Here is a 27822-nt window from a genome sequence, read left to right as displayed (position 1 = left end):
CTATTCATCCTGCCTTACCTCATCCAGTGACCGCCACATCCCCCTCCACCCCACTACCCCCTCAATAATAACCCACCCGCTCTGAGCATCCATCTGCCTCTCTCTGAGGAGAAGCTTCTCTTTGACAGCCGCTTGCAAGCAGCAAACGTGTTTTCCCAAAGGATTTAGCATCCGGTAAAACCAGGAGGCAGCGAGTTTAGAGCACATCTACAAACCAGTCGACAGGTAAACCACTTTTTCTCTCTGCTTGTTTGTGTCTGACCAAAGGTGCATTGTGGTCATGGCTCAGCATTCAGTTCTTTATGATCTCCAAATGAATTACGGTATAGAAATCTGACAACCTGGAGGGGTTTGCATGATGCTCGTAAGAGGAATCAGAGCTTTCTACTTAAAAGAAGTTGGGATCAAAGAGATGCTTTTTCAGTTTTGATTTGCTTTATGGTGAAGTCTGATGCACAGATTTTGTCCTTTAGATCATTACAAACCATGATAGACCACAAACTGCTGCACCGGGTGGAAATATTAAGTCAATATGAAAAGATAAATCAATGTGAAGCTGTAATAAATATTAAATTACTTGCACTGTATGTCACTACATCACACTCTTTCTATATTTGTCAGGCTGTTATCTTATTTCTAATTGGCATACTTTGACAACATTGATGTATTAACAGCACCTAATTCTGAACATCTTTCTGAGAATGAAGATATTCAAGCAGCATCAGTCTAATTAAGGTTGGTGTAACCATTCAAACTTATTATAAGGTTGCAGCTAACTATAGCTTTGGCAGCTGTGTTTTAGTTGTTGTCTTGAATTTAGTTTGACTTAGCCTCTCAACGTACATGACTTCAATGTCTATAAGCCCTCAGATCATCCTAAAAATGATAATATTCTTAATATGTTATGTTGCATAACAAATAGCTGTTGACATTCTTTTCTGAATGCATTTAACTTGCTAAATCCATTTTTTTTGCACATAAGTTACATGTATTCCTCACAGCAAGAGCAATCCTGAGATCATAAAAACACATAATGGTTCACGTTTGACCTTCTTCTACATGGAGCACACACTAGATTGCCTCGTTTATCCACTCGGGAGATACAGAAGGTTTGGCAGTTTTATATTCAGTTCAGTTCTATTTGTATTATGACAATTCACAACATAAAGCATCTCAGGACATTTCATATAGTAAGGCAAAAACCTCACAATATTATGTTATGGGAAGAGAGACCCAAAAATGCAAAAGAAAAAAAACCGTAAATTGTTCCTTAAACAGAATGAAACCTCCAGCAGAACCAGGCTCAGGGAAGGCATTTATTGTCCTTGCTTGGTTGGGTTGAGGAGGTAATCAAGGGAAAAGGATAGCAGAGAGAAACAAAGAAACAATGCAACACACGAACACAGGAAGTTGGCGAGTTCAGTGACTGCAGATTAGAAAAGTGCAACTCTGAGTCAGAGATCTCTGCAGAGAGGATAAAACACGATGTACAGGACAAAGAAGACACAAAGCCAAAGACATATAATAGCGTTACATAAATGTAAGGAAGAAAGAAGAGTAGAGGAGTGCTCTTCAGTCTATCGTAGGAAGTCTTCCAACGTCCTTGGCTCACAGCAGCATCACTAAGGGATGGTTCAGGGTCACCTGAGCTACTACAAGGAAGCCTGTACTCTGAGAGCAAAGTGCACTATTGGGACCATGTGGCAAAACAAGGTCTTCTAGATGCGGTGGAGTATGGTTATTAAGAGCTTTGTATGTTAGCTGAATGAAGCTCTGTGGTGCTGGAAAACTGAACTAAATCAAACCATAAATGTCTCTTTTTTTCTGAACTGATCCGAAAAACGCTAGGTTTTTCTTTGGAAAAATTCCACACAGCAGGAAAAACAAATATACAAAACAGATATGGAGAGATAATACTTTATAATGCAAAGTAACACTGCTGCTTTGCAATTGGTTCTAATGATCATTTTCTGTTTGCAGGTTGCCCTTTTGAAAATCAACTCCCCCAACATGTGGAAACGAGAGAAGAGCACGGGTTCGGCTGCCAGACCAAGTACAGCACCAAAATTCTAATATTTTTCTGCCTTTTTCTCTTCCAATATACTGAATATCTTACAGACATGCAGTCTGCTGCAGCTGAGTCAAACAAACAGTGTCAAGAAAAATTATGAAAATGACCAGTTATGCATTTCCTTGGAAGAGACATCAGCCAAATTTAGCATATTGGGCTGTCATAATAATTTTGTGATACATTCCCGGTATGAATAACATTTTCTAAATGTTAAAGATAGCTTTATTGCTTTAACATTTTGTAAATGTTAAAGATAGTTTTATTGTTCTCAGAGAGGATGTATTTTACAGGAAACTATAGTTGCACTAGTAAATGCTGCAGCCTAGAGATCATAAAGGTTCATTTCTTTATTAGTTCCTAAAACCAAAGAAAAAACAGCATTAGTCAGATCTTTAAACCAAAAACACTTTGGCTCAGCTGAAGTGCTTAGAGAAAAGGAGAAAATATCTTCCATGGATTAAATACACGGGTGAAAGAAAAATTCATCTATACAGGGGGACTATTTCAAACCAAAATATTCAACATTGGTTTGTAACACCGTTTGGTGGCAATTATCTGTAATGGAAGCGGACATTAGTCTCAAACACAGTGAACAGTGTGCCGAATAGTTCATCACCAGAAGTGATGGGAAATGAGCCGCCACTAATCCTGCCAAAATAGAACATATAGCTGGAGTCAACAAATAACTAAGGCCAAGCCTTCCTAATTGAAGGCTAAAGAAGAGCCAGTATTGGAATTACATTCATCAGATGGCCAGAAAAAGAACTTGAAAATATGTCAATGGGGTATTCACAACGTTCCCTGTTGCTCCCAAGTGGTCAAAAAAAAAAAAAAAAACAATCCTGAAACATTTATAACCCCATGAAATGATGTACTGCACAGTTTGTAGGGCTGACCTAAATACCAGTTTGGGGATTTTGAAGCTTCTGTCAGAATTGTTTGATTTGTAGCTAAGACTCTGGTAGTTTGGGGATGCTGGATACACCTAAAACAACTTGACAATTGGCCATTGTTTGAAATGTATAATTATACTTTGCTGGCATGCAAGTCACAGTTGCAGACACATACAAGTAGTTATTTAATATTTTCAGCACATTTACTAAATTAATTGTAGATTTGTGATTCTCTACATTATGGGGGACATCTTCACATATTTAATGTTATTCCAGACCTCAGATTGAATACGAACTCTCATGAGATGTTGCCAGCATAACAACGTGTAAGCCTGCCATGTGATCAGGTGTCATTGTCTGTCACTGCTGATAACGTTAGATAAAATCTCCAATTAAACTGAGATGAAATGTTCCTGTATGATAATTATTAAGGTTGATGCACCATGAATGATGCTGGATTACTATGCCTTATTTCATGCTCTCACATATATCAAAAAAAAAAAACATTCAAATGCTGACCAGGACGTTGGCATGGCAACAGCCATAGCTCTGAAGACAGCCCCCTCTATTTATTTATCAGATTCACTGGACCTTTTACTGAAAGGCACTTGGACATCCAGTTGACTAAAGGTCTTCTTTCCCAGGCTTCAGTGATAAACTGAAGATGAGAAGAAAACATCCCTGGATTACAGTTGGCAGCCTGCTGCCCTTTACTGTGACCCACTCAGTGGTTCAGTTTATTCAAGCCTCCATGAGCGATGCGTTTCAGCACTGCAGCCATTTAGTCGCTCTTTGTTTTTGAGAGGCAATGACCTCTTGTACATTCAGTGTCTGGCAGTAATGTTAACTGATGCTTTAGTTCTTAAAAGATTTCTGAACTAAACTCAGTGAGAGTTGGATAAGAAGTCACAGAGATGAACGACACGCAGGTGATATTCATTTACATTAATAAAAAGAGCAGCTGACATTAATCTAACACCACTAATGGAACACAAACTTTATGTTACTTTGAGTTCAAAAAAATCTTTCAACTTGCTGTCAGAAGGAACGAGTAAGTTCTCCATAAAAAGCTCCTCTGAATGTTCTCTGAAGAAATATTACTGTGTTAACGATCTCCAACAATTCTGCATTTTCTCTTTAGCTAAACCTAGGGCTGTAAACAGGATTTTCATGAACAAGTGAGGGGATCACATTTTGACAGAGCTGCTGCTCCTTACTAAGGAAAACAGGTTGCTGTGGAAATGTTAAAACAGAACTAACTGAAAGAGGGTAGCTCTGTTTAAATAATCACAGTTTAGAAATTATAACTTTAGCTGGAATCACTTGGGGAGATTCCATGTGTTGTATGACTGCAGAGTAGAGGGACATGGACACTCATAACCAGGGTATTTGCAGATTCATTACTTGGTGTCTATGTTTAAAATGAGCTTTAATTAATTTGATAGCCCTTTTTTCATCTTTTAAGATGGACAAAATATGGACGTGGTGCATTGCATGTTTTATTGTGTCAGTGCTGTTTAAACCTTCAGCAGGGAACACGAGTTACTATGAAGCCCTGCATTTGTACATTTCCCTGCCTTGGTCTTCACTTCCAGCATCTCCACCAGCTGTTTATGTCAGTCTCAATCATTTCTCTCTCCCCCTCTGTTCCTATCCATCTTTCACATAATTCATACACCTACGCTAAATGCAAGCAAATGTTTCTCCCACCTCAAATACTCATCGACATTACCACAAACGCAAGGCAACGCCTGCAAGGCATGACCTGTAATTTCACAGGTGCAACCCGTACAGAACATCCTCTGCTGAACAAATATTACATATATAAATGTGTCCTGCAGTCATAACACTGCATTCCCTCATGTACATCTGTCTAATCTAATGCAATTTCTTTTCATCCAGGTTTCTCCCTTGTTCACCGATACATCCAGCATTTTAATGAGGTGTCTGGCACCAAGTCAGGTGACACGAGAGAGCTTGTTTATTCTCTGCTAGACAAACATAGAAGGTTTTCTGATGTTTCGATGAACTGCTGTACTGTATGCACACAATACAGAGACACAGCCATTATTATGAATAATGGAATAAATATTGAATAATACATTAAGTATTATTGAATTCCGTGTTCGCTTTTGACCTGTCCTGCCTTTGTGTTGATAACCTGAAACATCCATTTACTACCTCAAAGTAGTGACACATCTGACAGGGTGGGAGCTCTCCTATTTCTGTCCTTGTCATAATAATCATTAATCCCTGGATTAATGTTGTTCTCCATCGACTCCTGTGTGATCCTCCATCTTTGCACATTCTGTGCCCGATAGGAAATTTTTTAGCAGAAAAGCAGGTAGGCAGAGGATCACAGAGTGGATTTCATGCACTGCTTTTTGAAATAATTGAGTGAATTTGAGTGCAGTCTATTCATTTTTACTTTGTCGGCAATGCACTGGATGTGTGTACTAAAGTTAAAATGGGGATGATTTAAGGAAAAACATCCGCAGTTATCTTGACAATTGATGAACTGTTTGAGTCTGGGGGTCCAAATCTGAAGACTCTTCTGTATAAGATCCAGAAAGGTTGGTGATAAAGTGGCACTGGATGCGTGATTACACAATATATGTCATATCTTTTGGAATTGGGCCTGTATGAAACCACAGCAGATAGTGGAGTTAGTCCATTTTTTTTTTTTTGACATATTCTTACATTTACACTGGTCATATAAATTGTGTACTGAACAAAACAAGACAGAATCTGTATCTGAGATCACAACCTACTTTGCTACTGTGATAGGAATTTGGGGAAGGCTATTTCATCATTTCAGTTGGAATACTCATCTAAAAGCAGCACGGAGAGAAAAGGATGTGGATTGCAAGCCAAAAAATAAAAAATCACATAACACGTTTTGTTCACTTTTCCCCAAAATGTCACATCTACTAAAAACTGAAATGTGACTAATAGGTTAGATACATGAGACTCAATAGCAATGAATGTAATCTAGGTTTTGGCAAAATGTTAACAGAAACTAAGGTTTCACTTGTTGTTTCCAGTTGTTTGTAGGAGTCTTTCCTCTGAGTTTATTAAATACCTGCAGCATCAGGTCCATATGAGGGCCTCCAAACAGAGAAAGTTGCGTTTATATTATCCCTGACATGGCGGCAGGATCGACCAGATTCTAGAAGGAAGTGACACTGTGTTCTTTATTTTACATCAGACAGATGAGCTGTTACATTCAGTTTAGCTGCAACAGTTACATCATTTGTCCCCGAGCAGCCATCCAAAGGTTCCTCCATCACAGCAATCACAAGAGATTTTAAATTTACTGTTGGTAACGTCATAGTAACTTAATGGATTATCATCATGTATGGCCATAATTACTATAGATCAGAAATAAATTACATTATTATGTAGACTGCTTCCTGTTAGTTTAGATAAAGACTTTCGTTTATTGGTGCATTATCACCTATTATACATTCACTAGTGCTGTCAAATCTTGCATGTATGACGTATCACTCCTGTACTGGGGCTCTCTGTATATCACTTGGTGGCTGTGTCTCAATGAAGCTGTGCAGTCTACTTAAAACTTGACCATTTTAGGATTATTTAGAAATGTTGTTGATTTAATGCTCATATATAGAAAAATATTTGTAACAATACTATCCCTTACAATTACAGAGACATATTTTCTTCAAGAAGCTTCCGATATTAACATAAAACCATGTCTGGCATTTAGGGGTGTTGATTTTCTCACTTATTATCCCAGCTGGCATTAATGAGCACAGCTGGACAGCTGGTACGACACAGGAGCAAAAGCTGACATGTACACCTTCCAGCAAAAGTAAAAAAGCCTGCAGTTGTCACTGGGAGCAAATTCAAAACTCAACAGAAATATAATGGGATTGTACGGTTTCTTCTTTCAGCATAAATGCAGATTTGTGTGCTGTATTTTCCATTTGTACAGTTGCCAAAAAGTTAATGTTGCTGTCAACATGCACACAAATCATCACTGGGAATATGTTTGACATTCCTGACATCTGCTGGTAGCTAAAGAGAAATCACTTCTACTGAAAGCAGCAAAGAACATTCAGACTTAATCTGAATGTACAGTTCCGATCCTAGAATGCTGGATTTATTGTTGTTTTCTTTTTAGGCTGTAGTAATTTAGTTTGCTCATATCTAACGGATTTGTTTCTTTTTATTATTTTTTTTCTGACTAGCTGCTCTCAAGAGAAGATCTAAGACCCCTGGGGTAATGATCACACAGTATGAAATGAATCTGCCTGAGGGAAAAAGCACCCCAGATTTCATATCTAAACCAACCCCATTAACCATCGACGAAGGTGTGTTTCTCTATATTACAACAGATCACTAAAACTGGAGCATTTTTGCAACTGTTTTGTCAAAGGAAAGATATGCTTTTTAATCAATGACAGTAAATTATTGACCGTTTGGGTTTGAGCAATATCTTTCAAAGTATGAACTTAAATGAAACAATTAATGAGGGTTTTTTTTAAGTTTCTTTACCCTATCCTTTAGGGAAATTAGCTGTTTTCAAGGTCATGGTGAAAGGAGACCCAAAACCGGAGGTGTCATGGAAAAGAGCAAAGGGAAATATTTTAGACAAGAAGAAATTTACTAGTAAATATGATGAATCAACTGGGGAGTATATATTAGAGGTGAGTAGCTCAGTGATTCCACATGTTGTCAAAATCCTGCAAGCAGGATTTTGTTTATACTGTTAGATTTTCAACAGAACTGTACAATGCAGAAATGGACTGCGTTCTATTTGCGGTGTGAGTTTGGTCGGTTTTTTGTGCTTCCAGATTCACAAAGTGACCGGTGCAGAGACAGACACATACAAATGCCAAGCGGTGAACGAATACGGCAAAGCTGTCTGGACCACAACGCTGACTGTAAACGAGGGTAAGATATATTTGCACAATACACTTTGAAGCATGACTGTGATCATTTGTTTTTTTTTATTGTTCATGTGAGGCAGTTGCTCCTTCTGTAAGTGGCCTTTTAGTGTTTCTTAGAGCGCATTAAAATGACAAGGCCACAAATACAAATAACGGCAAGTTCCTAATTCTGTTATTTATTATATTGTGAGTGACTTGATGTCATCTGTGTGGCGGTAAAAGCTGGCAAAAATAGAAACCTAAACTGAATGTGCCGTTTTCAGCTTCGACAAATCCAGCAGATTTCAGAAAACTGCTGAGGAAGAGGTAAGAATTGCAAGCTATCAAAATGTCAACCAGGTATTTCTGCATGAGTGTGTGCATTTAACCAGTAGCTCCTTTCTGACAGTCGGTGGCGTCATATGTAATATTTGCCTCATATCTTCAGCAAAGTGGAGAGAGCAGATGGGGAAAGTGATGAAAAGTTCTGGGATGCGATGCTGAATGCTGACAGAAAGGACTACGAGCGCATCTGTTCTGAGTTCGGTGTTACAGACTTGCACTCGATTCTCAAGAAACTTGAAGAGAAGAAGAAGGAGAGAGCACAAAATAAGTGCAAGGTATGAAAATTCTCACCCCTTGATGCATTATCCTCTGCTAAGCAATTAAAGCAGTCACTGATAAGACATGCCACAAGAGATTTGTTGTGTTACTGATGACATCTGGCACTGCTAATAAAATGAAAACAAGGATTTTCCACAAGGATATGGAATTAACCAGCAAGTAGGAAATTGTCAACAGAGTAGAAAAGCCAAAATCTGGTGGCCTGTAGCACTCAATGCCACTATTCCATCATATGCACTGACCTTAATTATTGCATATTTATTGAGTTGAGCCTTCCAGACTGTAAATGTGTTGCAAATGATTGTAACACACAATTAGGCTTCTTGTGCGCACAGTCTACAACTAACAAATAAATATTTTAAATCATGCCTATTCTTAATGTTCTGATCTTCTGTAATTAAGAATCACTAGGCCTTATTTATTACTCTTTATTTATTGTCACCATCAGTGTATGTAGCTTTCTTTTGTGCGTCATCCTCTCCGTTTTCCCGTTTTCACACGGAAAAACATATATGATCACTGCAGGAAGTTCCCAAACATCATATTTAACTTTTAAAACACTATTTGAGAGGATTGGGCAATGTTAAAGAAAAAAAATGAAACTTTCTACGTTATTTTTAAACCGTAAAATTACAATGAGAGACTCAGACATAGGCCTATTACTTTGACAACATTGCCTGTTTGCAATGTTTCCTAAAGAACAGTAATTAATTGATCTATTCATGCATTAAGCCCATAAATATCTGTTTGGCAGTTCTGAAAAACTGCAACAAATTCAGTGGGCTTTTTTAATTTAGTATGCATCGACAAGTTGCTGTCACCGGTGTTTTCCAAAGCAGCCCATCTAATGAGGACGTCTCTTTTCTGTGCAGTCAGCGCAATTTTTCATGTGGTTTGTCATCAGTTATTTTGTAAATATTTGTCAAACACTGAAAATGGCAACTTCATATAGAGCTTCATCACAAATCAATACTATTTTAATAAATTAAAAAAATGTGTTGAATGAAGTAGTCAGCTGTCAATGCACAAATAGTCACCAAAACATATTCATGTCTGTTCTAATAAGTTAATAGCTCAAATCGAGGTAAAATCAAAATGAGTGGAGGCACAGCATTTGAAATGCACTCATGGACGCTTATCATCCATTTTCACTTCTCATTTCATGTCATTAATTCTATCCTCTCACTTCCAAGGTCTCTGACTCCCATCTTGATCAGATGTGTACTTCTCTTGTCAGTATCTGAAAATAGTAATAATTAAGTAGGTAAAGATGGTTGTGCTTTGTTAGAGATAGAAATTGAGCTAAAAGGTACACAGAGAAACTCTGCAACTGCTACACTGACTGCATCTGCAATCCTTCCCTATTTGCCAAATTGCTGTATTACCATTTTTTATGCATCTTTCACCACTTTTATTTAAGTATCTAAATTCTGTGTAAATTGCAAACAAAAAATGATTGAAGAAATGTCAGTGGCATACGCTGCTTCCTGTCAACATTCCTACAATGCAACATGCTGAGTGTTTTAGATGCAAACACTACAGTTGTGTGGCCATTGACTGTATGAAATAGATGGACGTAGGTTCAGGTCTTAAAAGTAAAGCCATTGCCTCAAATCTGCACTCTCTCGTGGCCAGCAGGGGGCGACTCCTCTGGTTGTAGAAAACAAATCAGATTGTATTGAAGTCTATGACAAAATTTCTCTCACTCTCTAGTTCAAGATCTTTTCGATACAGTAAGGTGTTAATTATGGTCTCATTTACAGTAAAATAGGCAAAGTGAGGTATTTTTGAAGGCGGGGCTACCTTGTGATTGACAGGTCGCTACTCTGCCACCATGTGTTTTGTCTCCAATCACCTCTTAACATTCAATTTCAAAAAACCTGGACCTGGTGACAGTGAAATTCCAAACTCAAACTTCACAATCGTAGTACGTCACAGTCGCTACATTCATCTTTGATGTCATGCAAGGTGCTTGCCTGCCAGTGGGAGCTACTTTGGGTTCAGTGTTGGGGATTAAACCACCAACCCTGTGGTTAGTAGACGACTCACTCTATAACCTGAGCTAAAGCCTGTAGTCATTACTACATTGCATTAATAATACATAATGTATGAGTCAGAGATCAGTTTACTGTCCACTATCTAAGTATTAGTTCCCATTACAGAGCAGTCAGTGAGTGGTATGTATACATCTCAAAGTAACATCAGATTCACAGTGTGGATTTAAAATTAACTGGAAAACGCTGATTATTGTTGATGTGTTCAAAATATGCAATATATCACATAGCAAAATGTTCTTGTCAGTAGTGAGAATATTAAAGTTTCATTTTGTCTGCAACTCTTCTGTGCACCTTGCAGGATGGTGTAATTCCTTATGATGACGATGAAATACTGAAAAACGATCCTAGGAGCACTGGGAGGACAAAGCATTTCAGCGCTAACAGCCTGATGCAAAATGGCACAGGCTTGTACGAAGGGGATGTTGAAGAGATCAACCTCCGTAATGCAGGGCTGAATCAAACGGGTGCTGAAGAATTCAACATTCTCTCTGAAGAGTACAAACGTAGGTTGAAAAAAGAAGTAGGGTGGGTTTGAAAGAAGAAAAAGATCCAATGTTCATTTGTATTCTGCGTGTGTCTAACATACTAATTTATCCCATTTAAGTGTTAATTTAACATTTGATTTCAATTTGGAAGATAACAGTTATAAAAGAGCTTTCAAAAAGAAGAATTAAACATTTGTAACTGTCTAAATATTCCAAACACAAAATGTAACATTTCACCTTTTTCCAGTTTCCAATGTGGATTTTGTTATCAAAATCCAGGAGACTACAGCAAAAGAAAGAGAGGATGCTCTGTTTGAATGTGTTCTGACTCATCCACTACCTAAGATCACGTGGATGGGAAAAGGCAGCAACCTGGAGGATGGAGAAAAATACAGTATAACTGTGTCAGACCACAAGTTAATTCACAGGCTGCTGATCAGGGACTGCCAGCAGCTGGACAAAGGCATTTATTCAGCTGTGGCTGGAATTGCAACCTGCAGCGCCTGGCTGGTTGTGGAAGGTGACAACTTACAGTACATTGCAACAATAATCAATTTGCCAATCTAATCCTAATTATTGCCATGATCAGAAGTGATGATTTTCACAAATGAATGTGTCATGTATGTTCTACTTCATAACCTTGAAGCTGAGAGTAACCTTGCCGGTAAGAAGATAGCTCGTAAAACTACGTTGGCAGGTGGAGCACGGATTGACCTTGAGAAAGTGGCCAAAGAGCAACAAATAAAATATCGACAGGAGATGGAGAAGATTTTAGCATCTGTAAAAGCAAAGCACGATGGAGGACAACCGAAAGAAAAAATGGCACTAACCACTGGTGGAGGAGACGGTAAAAAATCCGAAATCAGTGAACCGGATAAAAATGCTGGAGGAAAAAAAGGCAAATCTGACACTGCAAAAGCCAGTGCTCAGAGAAAAGGGAAAACAAAGACCAAAAACTCAAAAGGAGATGGCACAGCATCCAAATTAGACGTTTCAGGGTGTGTAACAAAAGATGTGCAACTGAGAGTAGATGACCCCAACAACAAGAAACACACCAAATCTGGTCGAGTGGATTTTGACAAGGTAACAGGTAAAGTAGATATATACCTAACAAACGCATTTCCACCTCCAGCACTAAAGTGAGTAGTCAGTAATGGGTACAATTTGCATTTCAAGGTCAAAACATGTAGACTTGCTGGGAACGCAGGGGATTAACTGATCATGGCTGGTTAGCTATGTGACAAACTTTGCCTGTCAGTGTTTGGATTCAGTTTGACACAGTAGGAACAGCTCTATGATCTTACACAGACACTCACTAGGCTTTCTTAGCATCGTCCAGTGCTACTGGTACGAGCCAGAAAGGTTCAACAAAACAACAAAGATTACATTTCTCAGTTAGAGTACAGTAATGCCACCAAATACAGAAAAATATGATACAGTGATTAATATAATGGAGTTAATTCAAGATCCATGAAGCAAAGTAAAAAGTCAGAAAATGGAGTAATTGGTAAAAAAACAACATTTGCAAAATAGTGCTGCTGTTAATATACATATTTATGGAAAGAATATATTTTCTGATGCTTAAAAACACTGTATAAAGTGTGTTTTCCTAAGGTAACATCCATAAATCTGGAGTCTAATACCGTTTTGATCATGTGCTGTGTCTTTCCAGAGTCCAGTGAAGAATATGATGATACAGATGAGCCTGAAATGTCTGCCGTTAGTCAAGATGAAACGGTTAAATCCAATGGAAATAAAAGCTCTGCTGGGTCTGTCAAGCACCGGAAGAAAACAAAGAAGGTCCACTGGAAAGAACAAACATCTGGTAAGAAGGATCATTCTGGCACCAAGTAGCAGAAGCTCTACATCTGACCCCACATTAGACATACTTGTATCAGATATACTACAGACAGAACAAACTGTGTTTACTGCTGCACTGTGTTTGTACAATGTTTCATAATTTGCATATAATTTTCAGTATTTTCTCTAATCTGTTCCTCTGCCACCTAATCCAAGGACAGCATAAGTTACAAAAAAGACTAACAAAAGTCTAATTTTACGCTATGTTATAGACCCAAACAAGGGAAATGATTTTAAATTTGGCCTGAACATTGTTAATTACACTTTAAAAGGCGTAAAGAATTAATGGCTGATACTTTCTTGTTTGCTTGTTTTAGCCAATGGAAATCATGTAATGGGACACATTGTGTCAAATGATACTACACTGCAGGACTGTTCAGATTTCACTGAAAACCCCCTGTATAGAGCTGAATGTGCATTACCTCCATTCTGTGGCTCCAACACACATCCAAAAGAACTAGAAAGTGACACTGAACCAAGTGAAAGGGATGAGGATGAGGCCTCTCTTGGACAGGTTAAGCATCTAAAATGTTCAAAACAAGGCCAGAAACCAAAGGATGCAGTCAGTGGTAAGAGATGTAAGTGGTGTGTTACTGCGTAGTCATGTTGTATGGGTTGATGGCCAGACAATAACGGTTAAGGATCATCGTCAGCTGAAAGCTTAATGAAAACCCACTATGTAAAGCTGCATGTGCGTTACCTCCACTCTGTGGCTCTCACACAGATCCAAATGAACTAGGAAGTGATAGTGAACCAAGTGAAAGTGACGAGGATGAGGACTCTACTGGACAGGTCAAGCATATAAAACGGTCCAAACAGCGGCGGAAGTCAAAGGATGCAGTCGGTGGTAAGACTGGGGCATTACTGCATAGCAATGTTATGCGAGTTAATGGCCAGACAATAACAGTTAACGATCATCTTGTACATAAAGTAATTCATATCGTTTCACAACTTACTTTTTTTTTTAAAGGAAGGTGAAGTAGTGGTTCGTAAACTTGTTCATGTTCAGTAGCAGTAATAACAGATTTGGTTTTATAGCCAACATTTTCTATTTTCAAGCTAAGATTGAAACTTTCATAATTTTGAAACAAATATAAATAACTGTTTGTTAAAAGCAAATGGCTTAACATTTTGATTTTAAAGGGAAAAGTAAAGGTCCTAAAGACAACTGCACATGTGACGAGACTGAGGATGTCACCGACTCTTCCAGACATACGAAGCGTAAAAGACAAGGACCACTGATAGAAGACTTGGTGATCGGTAAGAAATCACCAACAATAGTTTCCATACACAAGATCATTCATATTATGGCAGTCTTCGGTTTCCAATGACTCCTTTAATTTTAAATATGCTATAATAGAATCACTGAAACATCTGTGCAAAAAACAACAACCACGCATTTAAATGAACATTATCTGAACATATACTCTCACCTTTTAGAGTATTTTGGTGCTCTAAAAAAAATTCTAAAGTTATTTTAAGTATCCAACCTCTGGTATACTTCCTGGTAATTTCGTTTTCATTCCTAACTGACTACGATTACTATAATAACCAAATGCACCTTTATAACTTCTCATCATTTTCATCAAGCAGCATGAGCGTTGGAATGTCAACTTTACACTCATACAACTTGTGCTTTATGAGGCTTTTGTAGCATTTTTTGACTTGTGTACTCAGGAAATTTACTGCAACTTTATGATAGTTTGTACATAGCTTGGAAAATCCAAACTGAATCTCCATGTAATCTCCTATCTCCATGTTAGGAGATACAGGAGAATCAGTTTGGCATTGGGCGAATTGAATCGCGTTTCCCTCCCGGGAAAGTTTGGTACGACCAATCATAGCACGGGAGGCGGGAGTTAATGCTGCATCATCTTCAGTGCCTTGATTACCCATAAAACACCTGCGCACCTCCAGTAACCAAACACGAACATTAACAAAGTTATTCCTAACACCGCTAATCGTTCGGAAGGAGCCTTTTGTTGCGTAGCCTTTTCAAAAATAAGTGTTGTACTTGAGAGTACCCCATGTATTCGCAGATTTTTGTGACAAAAATGGCAGTAATCATTCACCACGGCGCTTTCTCGGCTGCATGCCATTGTTGTTTGGACTACATGGACTACAAGGTCGATTTGTTTGTGCGTCACATCCGTGTTACGCTGATTGGTTCTTTCTCGTTCAAGCTGCATTCGTTAGCCCCTCCTTTTTGTATCATCGCAATGCCAGACTGCCTTTATTTGTATTTATATTAATACATAAATAAAGTCAGTCTGGATTTTCCAGGCAAGTTTGTACATGTAATGTAAACACTGTCATCATTAAAATTCAAAGTACATAGTCTGCAGCTTTACAACGATGAGCATTTACTTACTCAGTACAAAGATTCCACTGAAAAAACTTCCTTGTGGACTGATAATACTAATATTGATCTATTCACAATTACCTCTGAATGTTGTTTATCTTGTCTCTGTGTTGAAAAGTAATTTTTCCCACAGCAGGGAGTGTCCCGAGGAGCAGAACTACACTGCAAAGCAAAATTGTTCATCCTCCTTTCCTATTAGACATGAATGCGCCTGACAGATCCGCATTTGTCTAGAGAGAGAGAATCAATTTTCTGCTACCAGTGAATGCTTGTTAAACAAGATTCTAAAAAGCACAAACAAAAAAGCTATAAGAAACAACAGAGTATCAACACAAAAGAGAAAGAGTTATGAATACATAGAAAAAAGAAACCATCATGCTACAATTGGTAACACATAATGACAGTGTCTAACTGACTGTTCCTAGACCCGGGTGTACAGTTCATCTGGGGTTTGTCTGATGTCAATGCCATCATCAATGAGACGGCTGAGTTAACATGCAAGCTCAGCAGTGAAGACTGCGAGGGAGTCTGGTTCAGAGACAACAAAAAGGTCAGTCATACAACTTAAACTAAAGCATTTTTGGTTTTGTGTTAATAAGGCCTGAGGGAGCAAGTTTGCTTTCACAGCTGCATGTAGTTTGGTTCATTTGAGTTTAAGGAAAATGAAACTTAGTTCAGATGTGGTTTTATGTTCCTCTGAAATCATTTGGATTGACAGGTTGAACAGCTTTGTTAAAGTCATCCTGCATCATCATCACTATACGGACCAACACAGAGAAATCCTGTGACTGACTGTAGCTTTATGCAATTATCTTCTCTGGTGACCATAAAGCTCAAAAAGAAATAACAGAATAAGCAACAGTAATCCAGACTGGAACTGAACACCAAGAATAGAATAATTACATGAACACAAGCTCAGCACACCTCTGGTTGAACTTCCATTCCAGTTTCTAATACATCCCAAAAAAAAAAAAAAAAATCGGCACCAATACATTAAGATCTATGTGCTACAGTTGTACGATTACAAAATGATCTCATAATATAGGTGGATTTATGGTATGTAAATTTATGATAGACATACCTGGCTCTTTTTTTTGTTCTCACACAAATGAACTACATCATATTTTTTTAAAGCAGACTGAGACCCTCCTTTTAAGGGGATTTCAATCCTGCAGCAAAAGGAATTTCAATGAGTAGTGAAACATGGAAAAGAAAACAAAGAAGAGGCTTTAAAATCCTAAAGAAACTATATCAAAACAAGCAAATGCAAAGGAGAGCATTTGAACTGAACCAGATATGTGGCAGCACTCTAACACAGGGATTGTCAGCAAGCTCTGTCCTGCAGCAACTTTTGCAAAATGACAGGAGGCCGGGGGCCATAACTTACCTTTTCTGGTAATTATTTCATTTCAAATTACATAAGCAACAGCAATGAACATTTAGTATTTAAATTAGCAATAGAACTCAGTGTGATTCAATACACATTTCTAAATGTAAACAAAATGGTCGGCAGGTCAGCTAATTTGAATGTGAGCCTTAAGACGACCATCACTGCCTAAGACAAGTCATGCAATCACATTAAAATGTACAAAGCTCTCTTCACATTTCCAGTTCATCTCTAAGTGAAATAAAAAAGGCAAGTACACAAAAAGTTGTCTTAGAAAGCACATATGACTGTTTAGGGTCAGTTGTTGCACATGTTGGCCCCTAAACATTGTCATAGGTTTCATACAGTTTTTCAACAATGTTTCTCATTTTTTTGAGTTTTTGACAGATGTTCCAATCTCTGGGCCTCAGTAAACGACAAAGCTCTGCAGTACTTCTGATTTGGAAGAACTAACTTTTAATAGTTGTTGCTCAGTTTGTTTAATTCTGTTTGATATCTATCCAATTAGATATCCCCAGATGACTATTTCTCGATCACTAAAGATGGTCCGATCCATAAATTAGTCATAATCAAGTGCCAGGATGAGCACTCTGGGAAATATCGTTTTGAGGCAGACGGTCGTAAAACAGAGGCGATGATCAACGTTAAAGGTATGAAAGTTTGCCAGTGTAACAATAAAGATGTTGGATTTACTTTAAGCGATAAAACTTTTGAGAATTACGCTTGCAGCTACACTGGGAAAGAGATATTCACAGAGATTCGGATCCAACATGACCCTTTTTTTCCAGATCCCCCCAGGTTTGACCCTGAAGATCTCAATGATTTCACTGAGCCTGTGATAATTAAAGTGGGGCACAACGCCATCTTCAAACTGCATTTTGTCGGCTTCAAACCCATAAAAATCAAATGGTACAGAGAAGGAGAGGAGCTCCATGAGGATACCAATACAAAAATAGAAAACTCTGAGAGTCACACCCGCCTGCTGCTGAGCAGGTGTCAGAGGAAGGACACAGGAGAGATCAAGATAAAGCTCAAGAACGAACATGGCTTCACTGAGGCTGTATCGCAGCTCATTGTGCTCGGTGAGTAAATAAAGGACAATGCAGAAACAGTGAAATATTTCCCTTTCATCATATCACATTCTAAAAATGTTGGACCAATTCAAAGGAAATTACTCCAGACATGACTTGTTCAAGAGCTCGTTAGTAAGAAGTACTTTTTGCTTTAACTCTTCATCATTGCTCTCAATCTAATGTATGATTTACTGAGGAAAAAAGTTCCATTCAGCTGTTTTAGCTAAAGTAGAATCCCAACTGGAGATATTTGAGAAATGTATTTCAGAGCCATCATTCTGCTCAGTTGGTTCCTGAAAAAAAAAAAAAAAAAAACTGTCTTTCTACTATAAATACTGCATTCACTTACTCACATATAAACTGAAGAACATTCATATTTGAATTTTTGGACATTTCAGACAAACCGACTTCCCCCCTGGGTCCTGCAGAGGTAACTGAGAGCTCAGCTGCAGGTATTGAGTTTAAGTGGCGGCCTCCAAAGGATGACGGTGGCTCACCAGTCATTAACTATATAATGGAGCGACAGCAGGTGGGACGAAACACTTGGAAGAAACTCGGGGAAATCCCAGGCGTGCCGTGCTACCGTGACACAGACGTGGACCGTGGACGGAAATATTGTTACCGCATCCGAGCAGTGACAGCAGAGGGAACGAGTGAAGTGATGGAGACTGATGAAATGCAGGCTGGAACACTTGGTAAGTCAAACTGACATGAATAAGAAATAATCTGTGAGGTTTTCCCATTTATAATTTTATGGGTCTTCACCTTGATTTTTGAATTATTCAAATAATTTGTTCAGCATAAATAATGTTGTAGGTTCTTAACCTTAAAGGGGAACTTCGTTTTTTTTCAACTTGGGGTCTGTTTTCATATGTCATTTCATACATGTGAGTGATGGAGAAATGAATTTTCGACATAGCTCCAGTATTTAGCCAGGCAGGCAGCTTAGCAGCTCAGCTAGCAAAAAGTATGGGGCAACTTGCCCCCCACGTCAAAGTCCGCCCTAACGTGCTTTTTCCCCCCACACTGACCGGCTCGGATAGTCTCAATGAGTGTCCCACAACATACTAGAGATGAGAAGTGAACGAAAACCTCCACATTACCTGGCGATCGCTCTTTGTTGTGGTCTGTATCCAAATCTCAGGACGCTAGAAACCAAATCTCGTTCCGAAATCGTGTGATAGCTCGCGCCAGAACCGGTCTTTTGGCGCGAGCTATTGTGTGATTTCAGTCAGTGTGGGGAAAAAAAAGCACGTTAGGGCGGACTTTGACGCGGGGGGGCAAGTTGCCCCGTACTTTTCACTAGCTGAGCTGCTAGCTGAGCTGCTAAGCTGCCTGCCTGGCTAAATACTGGAGCTATGTCGAAAATTCATTTCTCCATCACTCACATGTATGAAATGACATATGGAAACAGACCCCAAGTTGAAAAAAACTGAAGATCCCCTTTAACATGTAATGCAGTCAGTGAATTTGTATTACATATAGTACTATATATATATATATATATATATATATATATATATATATATATATATATATATATATATATTTTACTCTGGTAAAATTGTTACTCATTTTATATTGTAGGGTCTTAACCATAATATTTAAATTATGCTTATAAATGTACACAATGAATATTAAGGTAAGGTCATGAACTTACGATTTAAACTAAATAATAATAATTAATAAAATTCATCCTTCCAGTCTTGTGAAAGCACTTTGGCTGTTGCTTTAATGTGCTATACAAAAAACACTGACTTGACTTTATATGAGTTCCCCACTCATCGATCTATAGTTGAAATAACAGAGGACAAAGTGCTTTTGCTTTGTGATTCAAGACAGATATAGGACATGAAGTTGCCACCTTAACTCATCATAATGCACACTACTTAATCTCTAGGTTGTACTGATTCACTTATACCATTTCAGAAATCCAAAACCACAGTAAAGAAACAATTGAGAATATTCTTAACCGTCCATCAGTAAAAGCAAAACCATTCCGTGGTTCTCAGCAAAACTGCCAACTAGGGCTAAATATCGAAGACAATGCAATTGCCCTTTAAACTGGTTCAAAAAAAAAATCACCAAGTCAAAATCTCACCATGAACATACAGTTTCAATCATAAGGTGAACATCCTATGTTCCTCTCCACCACTAGAAAGTTTCAGGGAAGTAGACCTGATCACAGCACAACAGCAAACTAGCACACAGCCAGCAGAAAAGTCCCAGGTATAAAAAGTCACAACAAGCACATTCTCCTTTACAGCACCACAGCCTACACAGCACAAGCTAAACACAACAGCACAAGCACAAAGCAAAAAAGAATGACTTACCGTTTTCCATGTCTGCTTGAGAAATACTCCACTCTGGCTTGTTGAAGTCAGGGTGTTGTCTGAGCTTTCCATCTTGTCTTTATCAGCCTTTTAGTCTCCCCTGAATTTCTGGCCAGACTTGAAAGTCGTCCTTGACAAGTGTGATGAAGTCCTCACTGTAGTCATGGTCCAATTATTCTCCACAAGCTGTTAGAAAACAGTGACATTCATTTTGCATAGCAGAAACATCAGCAGGTCTGGTTTTAAAGCAGACATTTTGATTTGTCAAAGTAAAGAAAGCACAGGTGTATTAATGATGACGCAGTTCCATTAAATTAACCCGGTAAGCCAGGATAATGCACAGAAACAGGGCCTCCAGTAAATAGAATACAACCACCATAACCACACATGTGCTTTCCCAACCTGTAACAACTTAAGATGTCTCTGGTGTGCTGCTGCTGGCTTAAACACACTACCACCCTTTCATCCTACATTAGTTTATCTTCAGATCTATTTAGAGAACACAAAAAATAATAATAATTATGTCTTCTCTTGAATACATTTTCCTCCTGAAAATCTGATGTTTAGTTTTCCCCAATTCAGCCAATGACAATTACCTTAGCCGTTTGTTATCCATCCATCCTCTATACACCGCTTTATCCTCACTAGGGTCGCGGGGGTTGCTGGAGCCTATCCCAGCTGACTCGGGCGAAGGCAGGGGACACCCTGGACAGGTCACCAGTCTGTCCCGTTTGTTATCAGTGAACCAAAACCTGAACACCACTGATGCTTTAACTATATCTGTTATGTGGGGATCCCAGGAAACAAGCCAAATGTGGATATAAGCGTAGGTTCCAAGACAAAAATCAAAAAGCATGAAGAGCAAACAAATTACAACCAAACAATTTAAAAAAAAACAAACTAAAAGCACAAACCAGAAGAACACTGGAAGAAGTCAGGCAGACAGATGAACAGAAACTGGTGCCTTACAGGACTGTGTATACTCACTGAGAACTTATGATGAAACATTCTTCTTCTTCTTCTTTTTGTTTAATGGCAGTTGGCACGCAACTTTTAGGTGCATTACCGCCACCTTCTGGAATGGAGTGTGGGGCAGGAAGGCCCCAGCAGCCCTTAAACCCTCTCTCTTAAACCTGTTCTTTCCATAAATAAAAGCAATGCTCTGGCAACATGTTTCAAAGATAAATTACTCAAAATTTCCCTGACCTCGAATTTGATTTTACTATCACAGATTTTCCTCTTGAATACTCTTCTCTGCTGCTGAAACTTGGGGCAATAAATCAATACATGCTCAACATTCTCCTCCACTCTACAGCATTCACATTCCCCTGTATTATGTTTTCCAATAGTTTTCAGAGTGCTATTCAGCCCTGTGTGCCCGAGTCTTAATCGTGACAAGACATCCTCCTCTTTCCGGCCTGAACAGTCCTGTTCTCCTAAATTCCCCTCTACACTTTTTTGAATGGAGTAATAAAAGCGACCTTTCAAGCAGGTATCCCATTGTCTCTGCCATCTCTTCTTCATTCGTTCTTTAACTATTGTATTAACTTCAGATCTACTATACTTCACGGGAACGTCAATTACATTTTTAGCAGCCCCTCTTTTTGCATACTTGTCTGCTAACTCATTTCCATCCACTCCTATGTGTGCTGGAACCCACAAAATAATGACTTGCTTGCCTTGTCTCCCTAGCCTATAACTAACTTGACCAATTTCACATATAATATCTTGTCTTGCCTCAGATTTCAAATTTTTAACACTTATTGCTGCACTGCTTGAGTCAGTTGCAATCACAGTTCTCTCTTTTCCATTATCCTCTGTCCAGTTTAATGCCAGCAATATTGCTGCCAATTCCCCGGTGTACACTGATAACTTGTCACTTGTTCTTTTATTAATAGCAATACCTAATTCAGGAATAACAAAGGACACTCCAACCTGACCTGTAAGTGACCTTGACGCATCAGTATAAATAACCAAATCATTTGAATAAACATAAGAAATATACCCATTAACAGAACCACTATTACACTTCTTTTCCAATAAGCTTAGATCCACCTTTATTTCTGTCAGTAACCACGGAGGAGTGAGAGAAATTTATGATGAAACAAGACACAGGTGGAACTAATGAGGGTGAAGCAGACAGGAAGTAAAGAGGAAGTAAAGCCACAGGAGACAGACAAAGAAAGGCATATGTTCAAAATAAAACCAAAAATGAACTATAACCAAAAGATCATGCTGGTATCTTTCTACGATGGCTTCAAATGGTGAACTATTAAATTATAATGTAAATGCACAATGCAAATTATAATATCAACTGCTAATGAGATCGACTTTAAGAAAATATATATATATAAATACTACTACTAATATTACAACTACTACTACCACAACGACTACTACTACTACTACTACTACTACTACTACTAATACTAATAATAATAATAATAATAAAAATATCCTTAAACTACAGTGTATTTGGTCCTTGGTCAATATAATTGGGGTTTGCATTATTGCCCATTCGGACATTATAGAGCTTGAGGTGGAAATTTTTCTCTAAAGCAATTTAATATGATGTTTCATCCACATTACAACAAGCACTATCATGTTTTCCAACTGGTTTATCAAGTGATGACTCCTCGTGGCAGCAGCACAAAGCTTTTGCTTCTATTCAGTTGGTGCACAAATGGCAGGTGAGATCCGTGCCAATTAAAGGTGTGGAAAACAGACAAAATATGAACAAAAAGTAAACATATCTTTCTCACCTTATTTAGCTTAACCGAATCACATAATTTGGTTCAGTAATCACAGACAAATCTTTATCAAGCAGCTACTAATTCTTTTTCACATTAGGCCCATCAGTACAGGAAAAGCACAATGTGACAGTGAGTCAACAAGAAAGAAGTGAAACTGAAATAGCACAGCTATTATTATTTGTGCCTGTCGTTTTCCTGTGTCTTTGTTAAAATGTGGGAGAGATTCAGTGTCATTGCTGCCCCCTGCTGTGCTTTACTGTCCCTGTTTCTACTGCTACGGGTCTATGCTTGTATTCTTGCTTACGCATCCTGTATAGAGCTGAAAATAATGATTATTGTCAGTACTGGCTATTAAGGGAACTAACACCAAAAAGCTTTTTATATCTGATCAGCAGCTCAATACTTGAAATATATTTACAATTTACACTTCAGAACCAAAACAAAAAAAACATATTTCACTTCGTCGCCTTGATATTTCTTACCAAATTATTATCATTTCAGCAGAGGGCTGATTAATTTATTGAATCCTTTATTTTTCTTATAGTAAATCCTGCAAAACACAGCACAGCTCTCTAATATCAAAGCAGTTTGTTTCATTAGTTACAGAACCAGAACGTATTTAATTCCTGAAGTGTCTCATTGGTAGACACTTCATCAGTTTCCACTCTCGGAACCAAGAAGAGTCCAGACTGCACAACATTGTCTCAATTTCTCTGACTCCGATGCTTTACTTTTACTTTGTTTCTGCATCCGTCAGCTTTTCCAGGCCCTCCAGCACCTCCGAAGGTGGCCAGTGCCTTTGATGACTGCATAAACCTTTCATGGGCTGCACCGAGTAACACCGGCGGTTCCCGTATTCTGGGCTATATTTTGGAGAAACGCAAGAAGGGGAGTAACCTCTGGACTGTTGTCAATGCCATGGATGAGCTAATAAAAGGCATGCGTTTTTATTTTACTTCATAGTTCAACTTGATGGCACTGTAGATTGTAACTGATTTTTTTTTTTGCTGCTGTTGTTTTCCTTCCCTCTCTCTCTTTCTCTATAAAATGACCTGTAGAGAAGAAGTATGCCGTGAAGGATGTTGTGGAAGGCATGGAATATGAATTCAGAGTTACTGCAATAAACCTCTCAGGACCTGGTGAATCTAGCAATCCTTCAGAGTTTGTTTTTGCAAGAGATCCTAAAAGTAAGTGCACATCTATTTTCCTTGCTGCAGTAAACAATAAACAATAGAATGTATGTATCTTAACTGATAATCTTATTTATCATCCATGGTGTCTGTAATACTCCAGAGCCTCCTGGTAAAGTTACAGGCCTGAAGGTTACAGAAACTTCTTACACTCACTTTGTCCTGACTTGGACCAAACCCGAGGAGAAACCAGGGATACAGGATGAAGCGAGAGGATACTTTGTTGAAATTCGGCAGGCGGATTGCCTTGAATGGTCCCGCTGTAACAGCACCCCCATCATCATGACTTCCTACAGTGTGAAAGGCCTTAAGTCCATGGACATGTACTGGACAAGAGTGATTGCAACTAATGATGGAGGGGAGAGTGTCCCTGAGGAGATGTCCAACTATGTCCTCGCAATGCCCTCACCTGGTATGTCAAAATTTTGTGGTTCTCCTGATTAGTTGTAGTTATGAAGTTAAAATTAATTGCTTAAAATCCATTACTCTGCCTCATTGGTTTCATCATTTCTCTTTCCATTTATTGTTCTGCTCATTCCACTGTTGAACCTCCTGAAGATAAACACACTAAAAAGTATATTTGAGCTGTAGTTGAGGTGAATTCCTGTTCTGAGTGCATCTTGTTTATCTTTCTGCTTTGGTGAATTTCTGGCTTTTGTGGATTCTATCAACTTGAAATGACACGTTGTCCCTTTAAACTGATGTTCTAATTTCAGCAAAAGTCTGAAAATTGTGTATTTCCTAAATTTATGTGGATTACTGTAAAGACCAGGAAATAAAAGTCCAATAACTTGATCACCTTTTATATTAATGTTTGAGTAAAATGAATACTTAAGTTGGAGAACTGTAAACCTTAAAATGAGTTATTAAAATGAAGTTGTAACAATACTCATTTGAGAAGAGATAAATGACATCATTACGTCCAACTTTCACTCAGTTTGGATAAACTTAATTCAACTGCATGTTACAGTTTGAAGCAATTCTTGTACATCTGTACAACAATTCTGTTTTTTTGTGGATCATTTTAGTGAGGCCAAAATTCACCAGCAACAAGATGAAGACTTTCATAGTGGTGAGGGCTGGAAACTCTGTCAGGATCACAGTAAACTTCGAGGTGAGATGTATACTTCAGGTTCATAATAAATAACACTCTAGGGCAAACCCTGGCTGCACAAAACTGAAAAGCAGTGAAATCTAAAGGAAACTACAGTATATTCACTAAAAATACTCAAGATACTAAGAATGTTCTTTTCAACAGGCCTCGCCTCGGCCAGATATCATGTGGCTGAAGGACAACGTGCCGGTGACAAAGCGGGTTACAATCAGTAACTCCGATGACTCTTCCCAGCTGCTGATTCCTTCTTCAGAGCGTTCTGATTCAGGAATCTACTCCATTCTGGTGAAAAATCTTGTTGGACAGGAGACATTTAGTACAGAAGTCAGGGTCACAGGTAAAACGAAAACTACTTTTGCAACATCATTTACAAAGACCTGCTGTTGGAGCTGATGAAAATAAAACAGGCTGTGTTTACAGATGATCCAAAGCCTCCTGGACCGGTAGAACTGGAGGAGAACGTGCCGGAAACTGTGACAGTGATCTGGCAACCTTCTCCTGATGAGAAGCGTGACGACCGTCTCCACTACACAGTGTCCAAACTGGACTCGACTAAACGTACATGGTCCACAGTGGCTGACAGACTCTTCAATAACAAGTTTACAGTGTGCAACATAATACACGGGAGGGAATACCATTTCAGAGTCTATGCCAAAAATGACATGGGCATATCTGCACCTTCGGAGTCACCGACCTGGGGGATGGAGAAGAAAAAAAGTGAGTGTGGGCATTTTTAAAGTCCAAATAATCCCTCTTTCATGACAAGATATATTCAAACTGTGTCTTTTCCCTTGTAGCAAAGTTTGCGATAAATCTACCGACCAGGAGGGACTGTGATTTGCGATGTGCTCCAAGCTTTATTGTGCCGTTGAAGCTTCACAGCGCACCCAAAGGTTACGAATGCCACATGAGCTGTGCGGTGAAGGGAAACCCAGCACCTCGCATCACATGGTACCGAAATCACGTCAGTCTAAACACGAATACCAATTATTACATCTCCAACACCTGTGGAGTTTGCTCCTTGTTGATCCTCCGTGTGGGGCCCAAAGACATGGGAGAGTACACAATCACCGCAGAGAACAGCTTAGGACGAGCTCAATGCTCCACCGTCCTCAGTGTCCAAGGTGAGAGGAAACACAGTTGCATTTGCCTCTAAAAGGTGAAAAATGAAAGGAATTGATGGTAGATTCTTTTTTCTTTCTCCCACACAGAGTGAAGAAACACAGAGTGCCTCCCTATTTTACGAGCAATGTTTATTTTAAAGATGAGCTTTCTAATAAAGGATGATTGAAGTGACTGTGCTGCTTGCAACCTGCTGCACTGTGCTTTTATTGGACTGCTACTGATATTAAAATAAATCAAGTTCACTATTAAAACACTGCATTCCTGGATATTTTTGCCATTTATTCCAATGTGTATGTAATGATTCTGATCAGACAATCAATGCATGGAAATAGCGGTTTGGTCAAATGTTTTTCTAACTAACTATTGATACAGTAAAGTGACATAGCAGCTTATTAAACTATATTTTACAGGATGGAGGTGATGCATATCATGAAAAGTGCTGCGTTAAAAAGTTTTTCCACTTGGTTTTGCTTGTAAAGCTTAAGGGTTGTGTTGTGTGTTGTGAGTTGTGAGTTATTTTTATAATACAGCTACCAAATACTGATTCAGCTGGCGAACCACTGAACAAATCCCCCCAAATGCACCAAAATATCAATATTTATGAAAGCATAAAAGCTCAGTAATGCAGTGGATTCTTGAAAATGTCATGCATCAGTCAAACGTTAAGAAGAAAAAACGGTCTAAAGCACTTTTTAATGCCACTGTAGCATTTACAAAATTTTGTAACTGCCTGGTAAGAAACTTTAACTTTTTTGTTGTCATATTGTGATTACAAATGTGTGTATAATGGAACAAAGGGAAAAACACAAAAGGATGAAAACCCGCAAAGAAAACCATTGTCAACCGATTTTATTGTTAAAGATGACTGAAATCATTTGTGGATGGCCCATCGGTGTGTGTGAGCTTTAAAAATTCCATGTCTTAAACTATAGATGAAGTGATTCTCAGCACTTCCAGCAGCCTTTTGCAAAGCAGTTCAGTTTAGAGCTGCACAAACAACATAAAAAACAGATAACAGAAGTGGAAACAGATGTCAGCTGGCACAATAAAATACAAAGAAAAACAAGAGGCACATAAAACAAACTGAGGAAGCTCATTGTGCCAAGATTTAAGATTAGGCTTTAAGCTTTTCTCTTTGATAAAGTTTACAGTTGGAGCTGGGTCTCTGCTTGTGCTGCTATAGATTCCTAGGTGACTTCACATGATGCACAGAGTCCCTCTCTTCTACCATTGCTTCGCTCTAACTTTGTGATTTCTCTCTCCTGTAGTTTAGATTTTGTTCTCTCTGCACGTATCTCTGGATCTGGAGCTACATATTTCTCTTTTACTGACTAACCTCCTAAATCTGCATTGTTTTCTTATGTATCTCTCTCTGTACTATTTTAATAAAAATATTTTATTTGAACTGAAAAAGCAAGGTATTACAGTTACAAAGTATATCAAAATTACAACAGTAAACACCTCATTGCTTTCCAATATTTTCAATTATTAAATTACTTTTTTTTTGTTATTGCATAAGAAAGTCAGTCGTATTTACTTGCAGGTAATTCAAGTAAAATCTGACCTTGTGGGCTTTACATACTTAGTCCATTTACTCCAGATC

The 27822-nt window shown here is 38.4% G+C and overlaps 1 protein-coding gene across 1 annotated transcript; it reads left to right on the top strand.

The window, feature by feature from the left end:
• Positions 1 to 45: 45 nt before the first annotated feature.
• LOC110957896 (immunoglobulin-like and fibronectin type III domain-containing protein 1) lies at positions 46 to 26477 on the top strand. Its single transcript, XM_051949325.1, has 25 exons — positions 46 to 225; positions 1981 to 2053; positions 7176 to 7298; positions 7495 to 7634; positions 7782 to 7881; positions 8141 to 8183; positions 8305 to 8476; positions 10836 to 11040; positions 11270 to 11542; positions 11669 to 12112; positions 12695 to 12847; positions 13607 to 13729; positions 14026 to 14142; positions 15670 to 15794; positions 17140 to 17281; positions 17420 to 17713; positions 18103 to 18399; positions 23548 to 23727; positions 23849 to 23977; positions 24084 to 24392; positions 25009 to 25094; positions 25239 to 25431; positions 25515 to 25811; positions 25892 to 26218; positions 26306 to 26477. The coding sequence occupies exons 2-25, from the start codon at positions 2011 to 2013 to the stop codon at positions 26308 to 26310; spliced, it is 4320 nt and encodes a 1439-aa protein (XP_051805285.1). The 5' UTR covers positions 46 to 225; positions 1981 to 2010; the 3' UTR covers positions 26311 to 26477.
• The last annotated feature ends 1345 nt before the right edge of the window (positions 26478 to 27822 follow it).

This window comes from Acanthochromis polyacanthus, chromosome 6 (assembly GCF_021347895.1).
Source record: "Acanthochromis polyacanthus isolate Apoly-LR-REF ecotype Palm Island chromosome 6, KAUST_Apoly_ChrSc, whole genome shotgun sequence".
Taxonomy (NCBI): Eukaryota; Metazoa; Chordata; class Actinopteri; family Pomacentridae; genus Acanthochromis; species Acanthochromis polyacanthus.
The sequence above is the reverse complement of the archived record's forward strand: the minus strand, read 5'-3'. Positions and strand labels throughout refer to the sequence as shown.

Coding starts and splice junctions, on each gene's coding strand:
- LOC110957896 (XM_051949325.1), top strand. CDS start 2,011: ATGTGGAAACGAGAGAAGAGCACGGGTTCGGCTGCCAGACCAA. Junction 15,795..17,139: donor GGTTCAGAGACAACAAAAAG/GTCAGTCATACA, acceptor CTATCCAATTAG/ATATCCCCAGATGACTATTT. Junction 24,393..25,008: donor CCTCGCAATGCCCTCACCTG/GTATGTCAAAAT, acceptor GGATCATTTTAG/TGAGGCCAAAATTCACCAGC.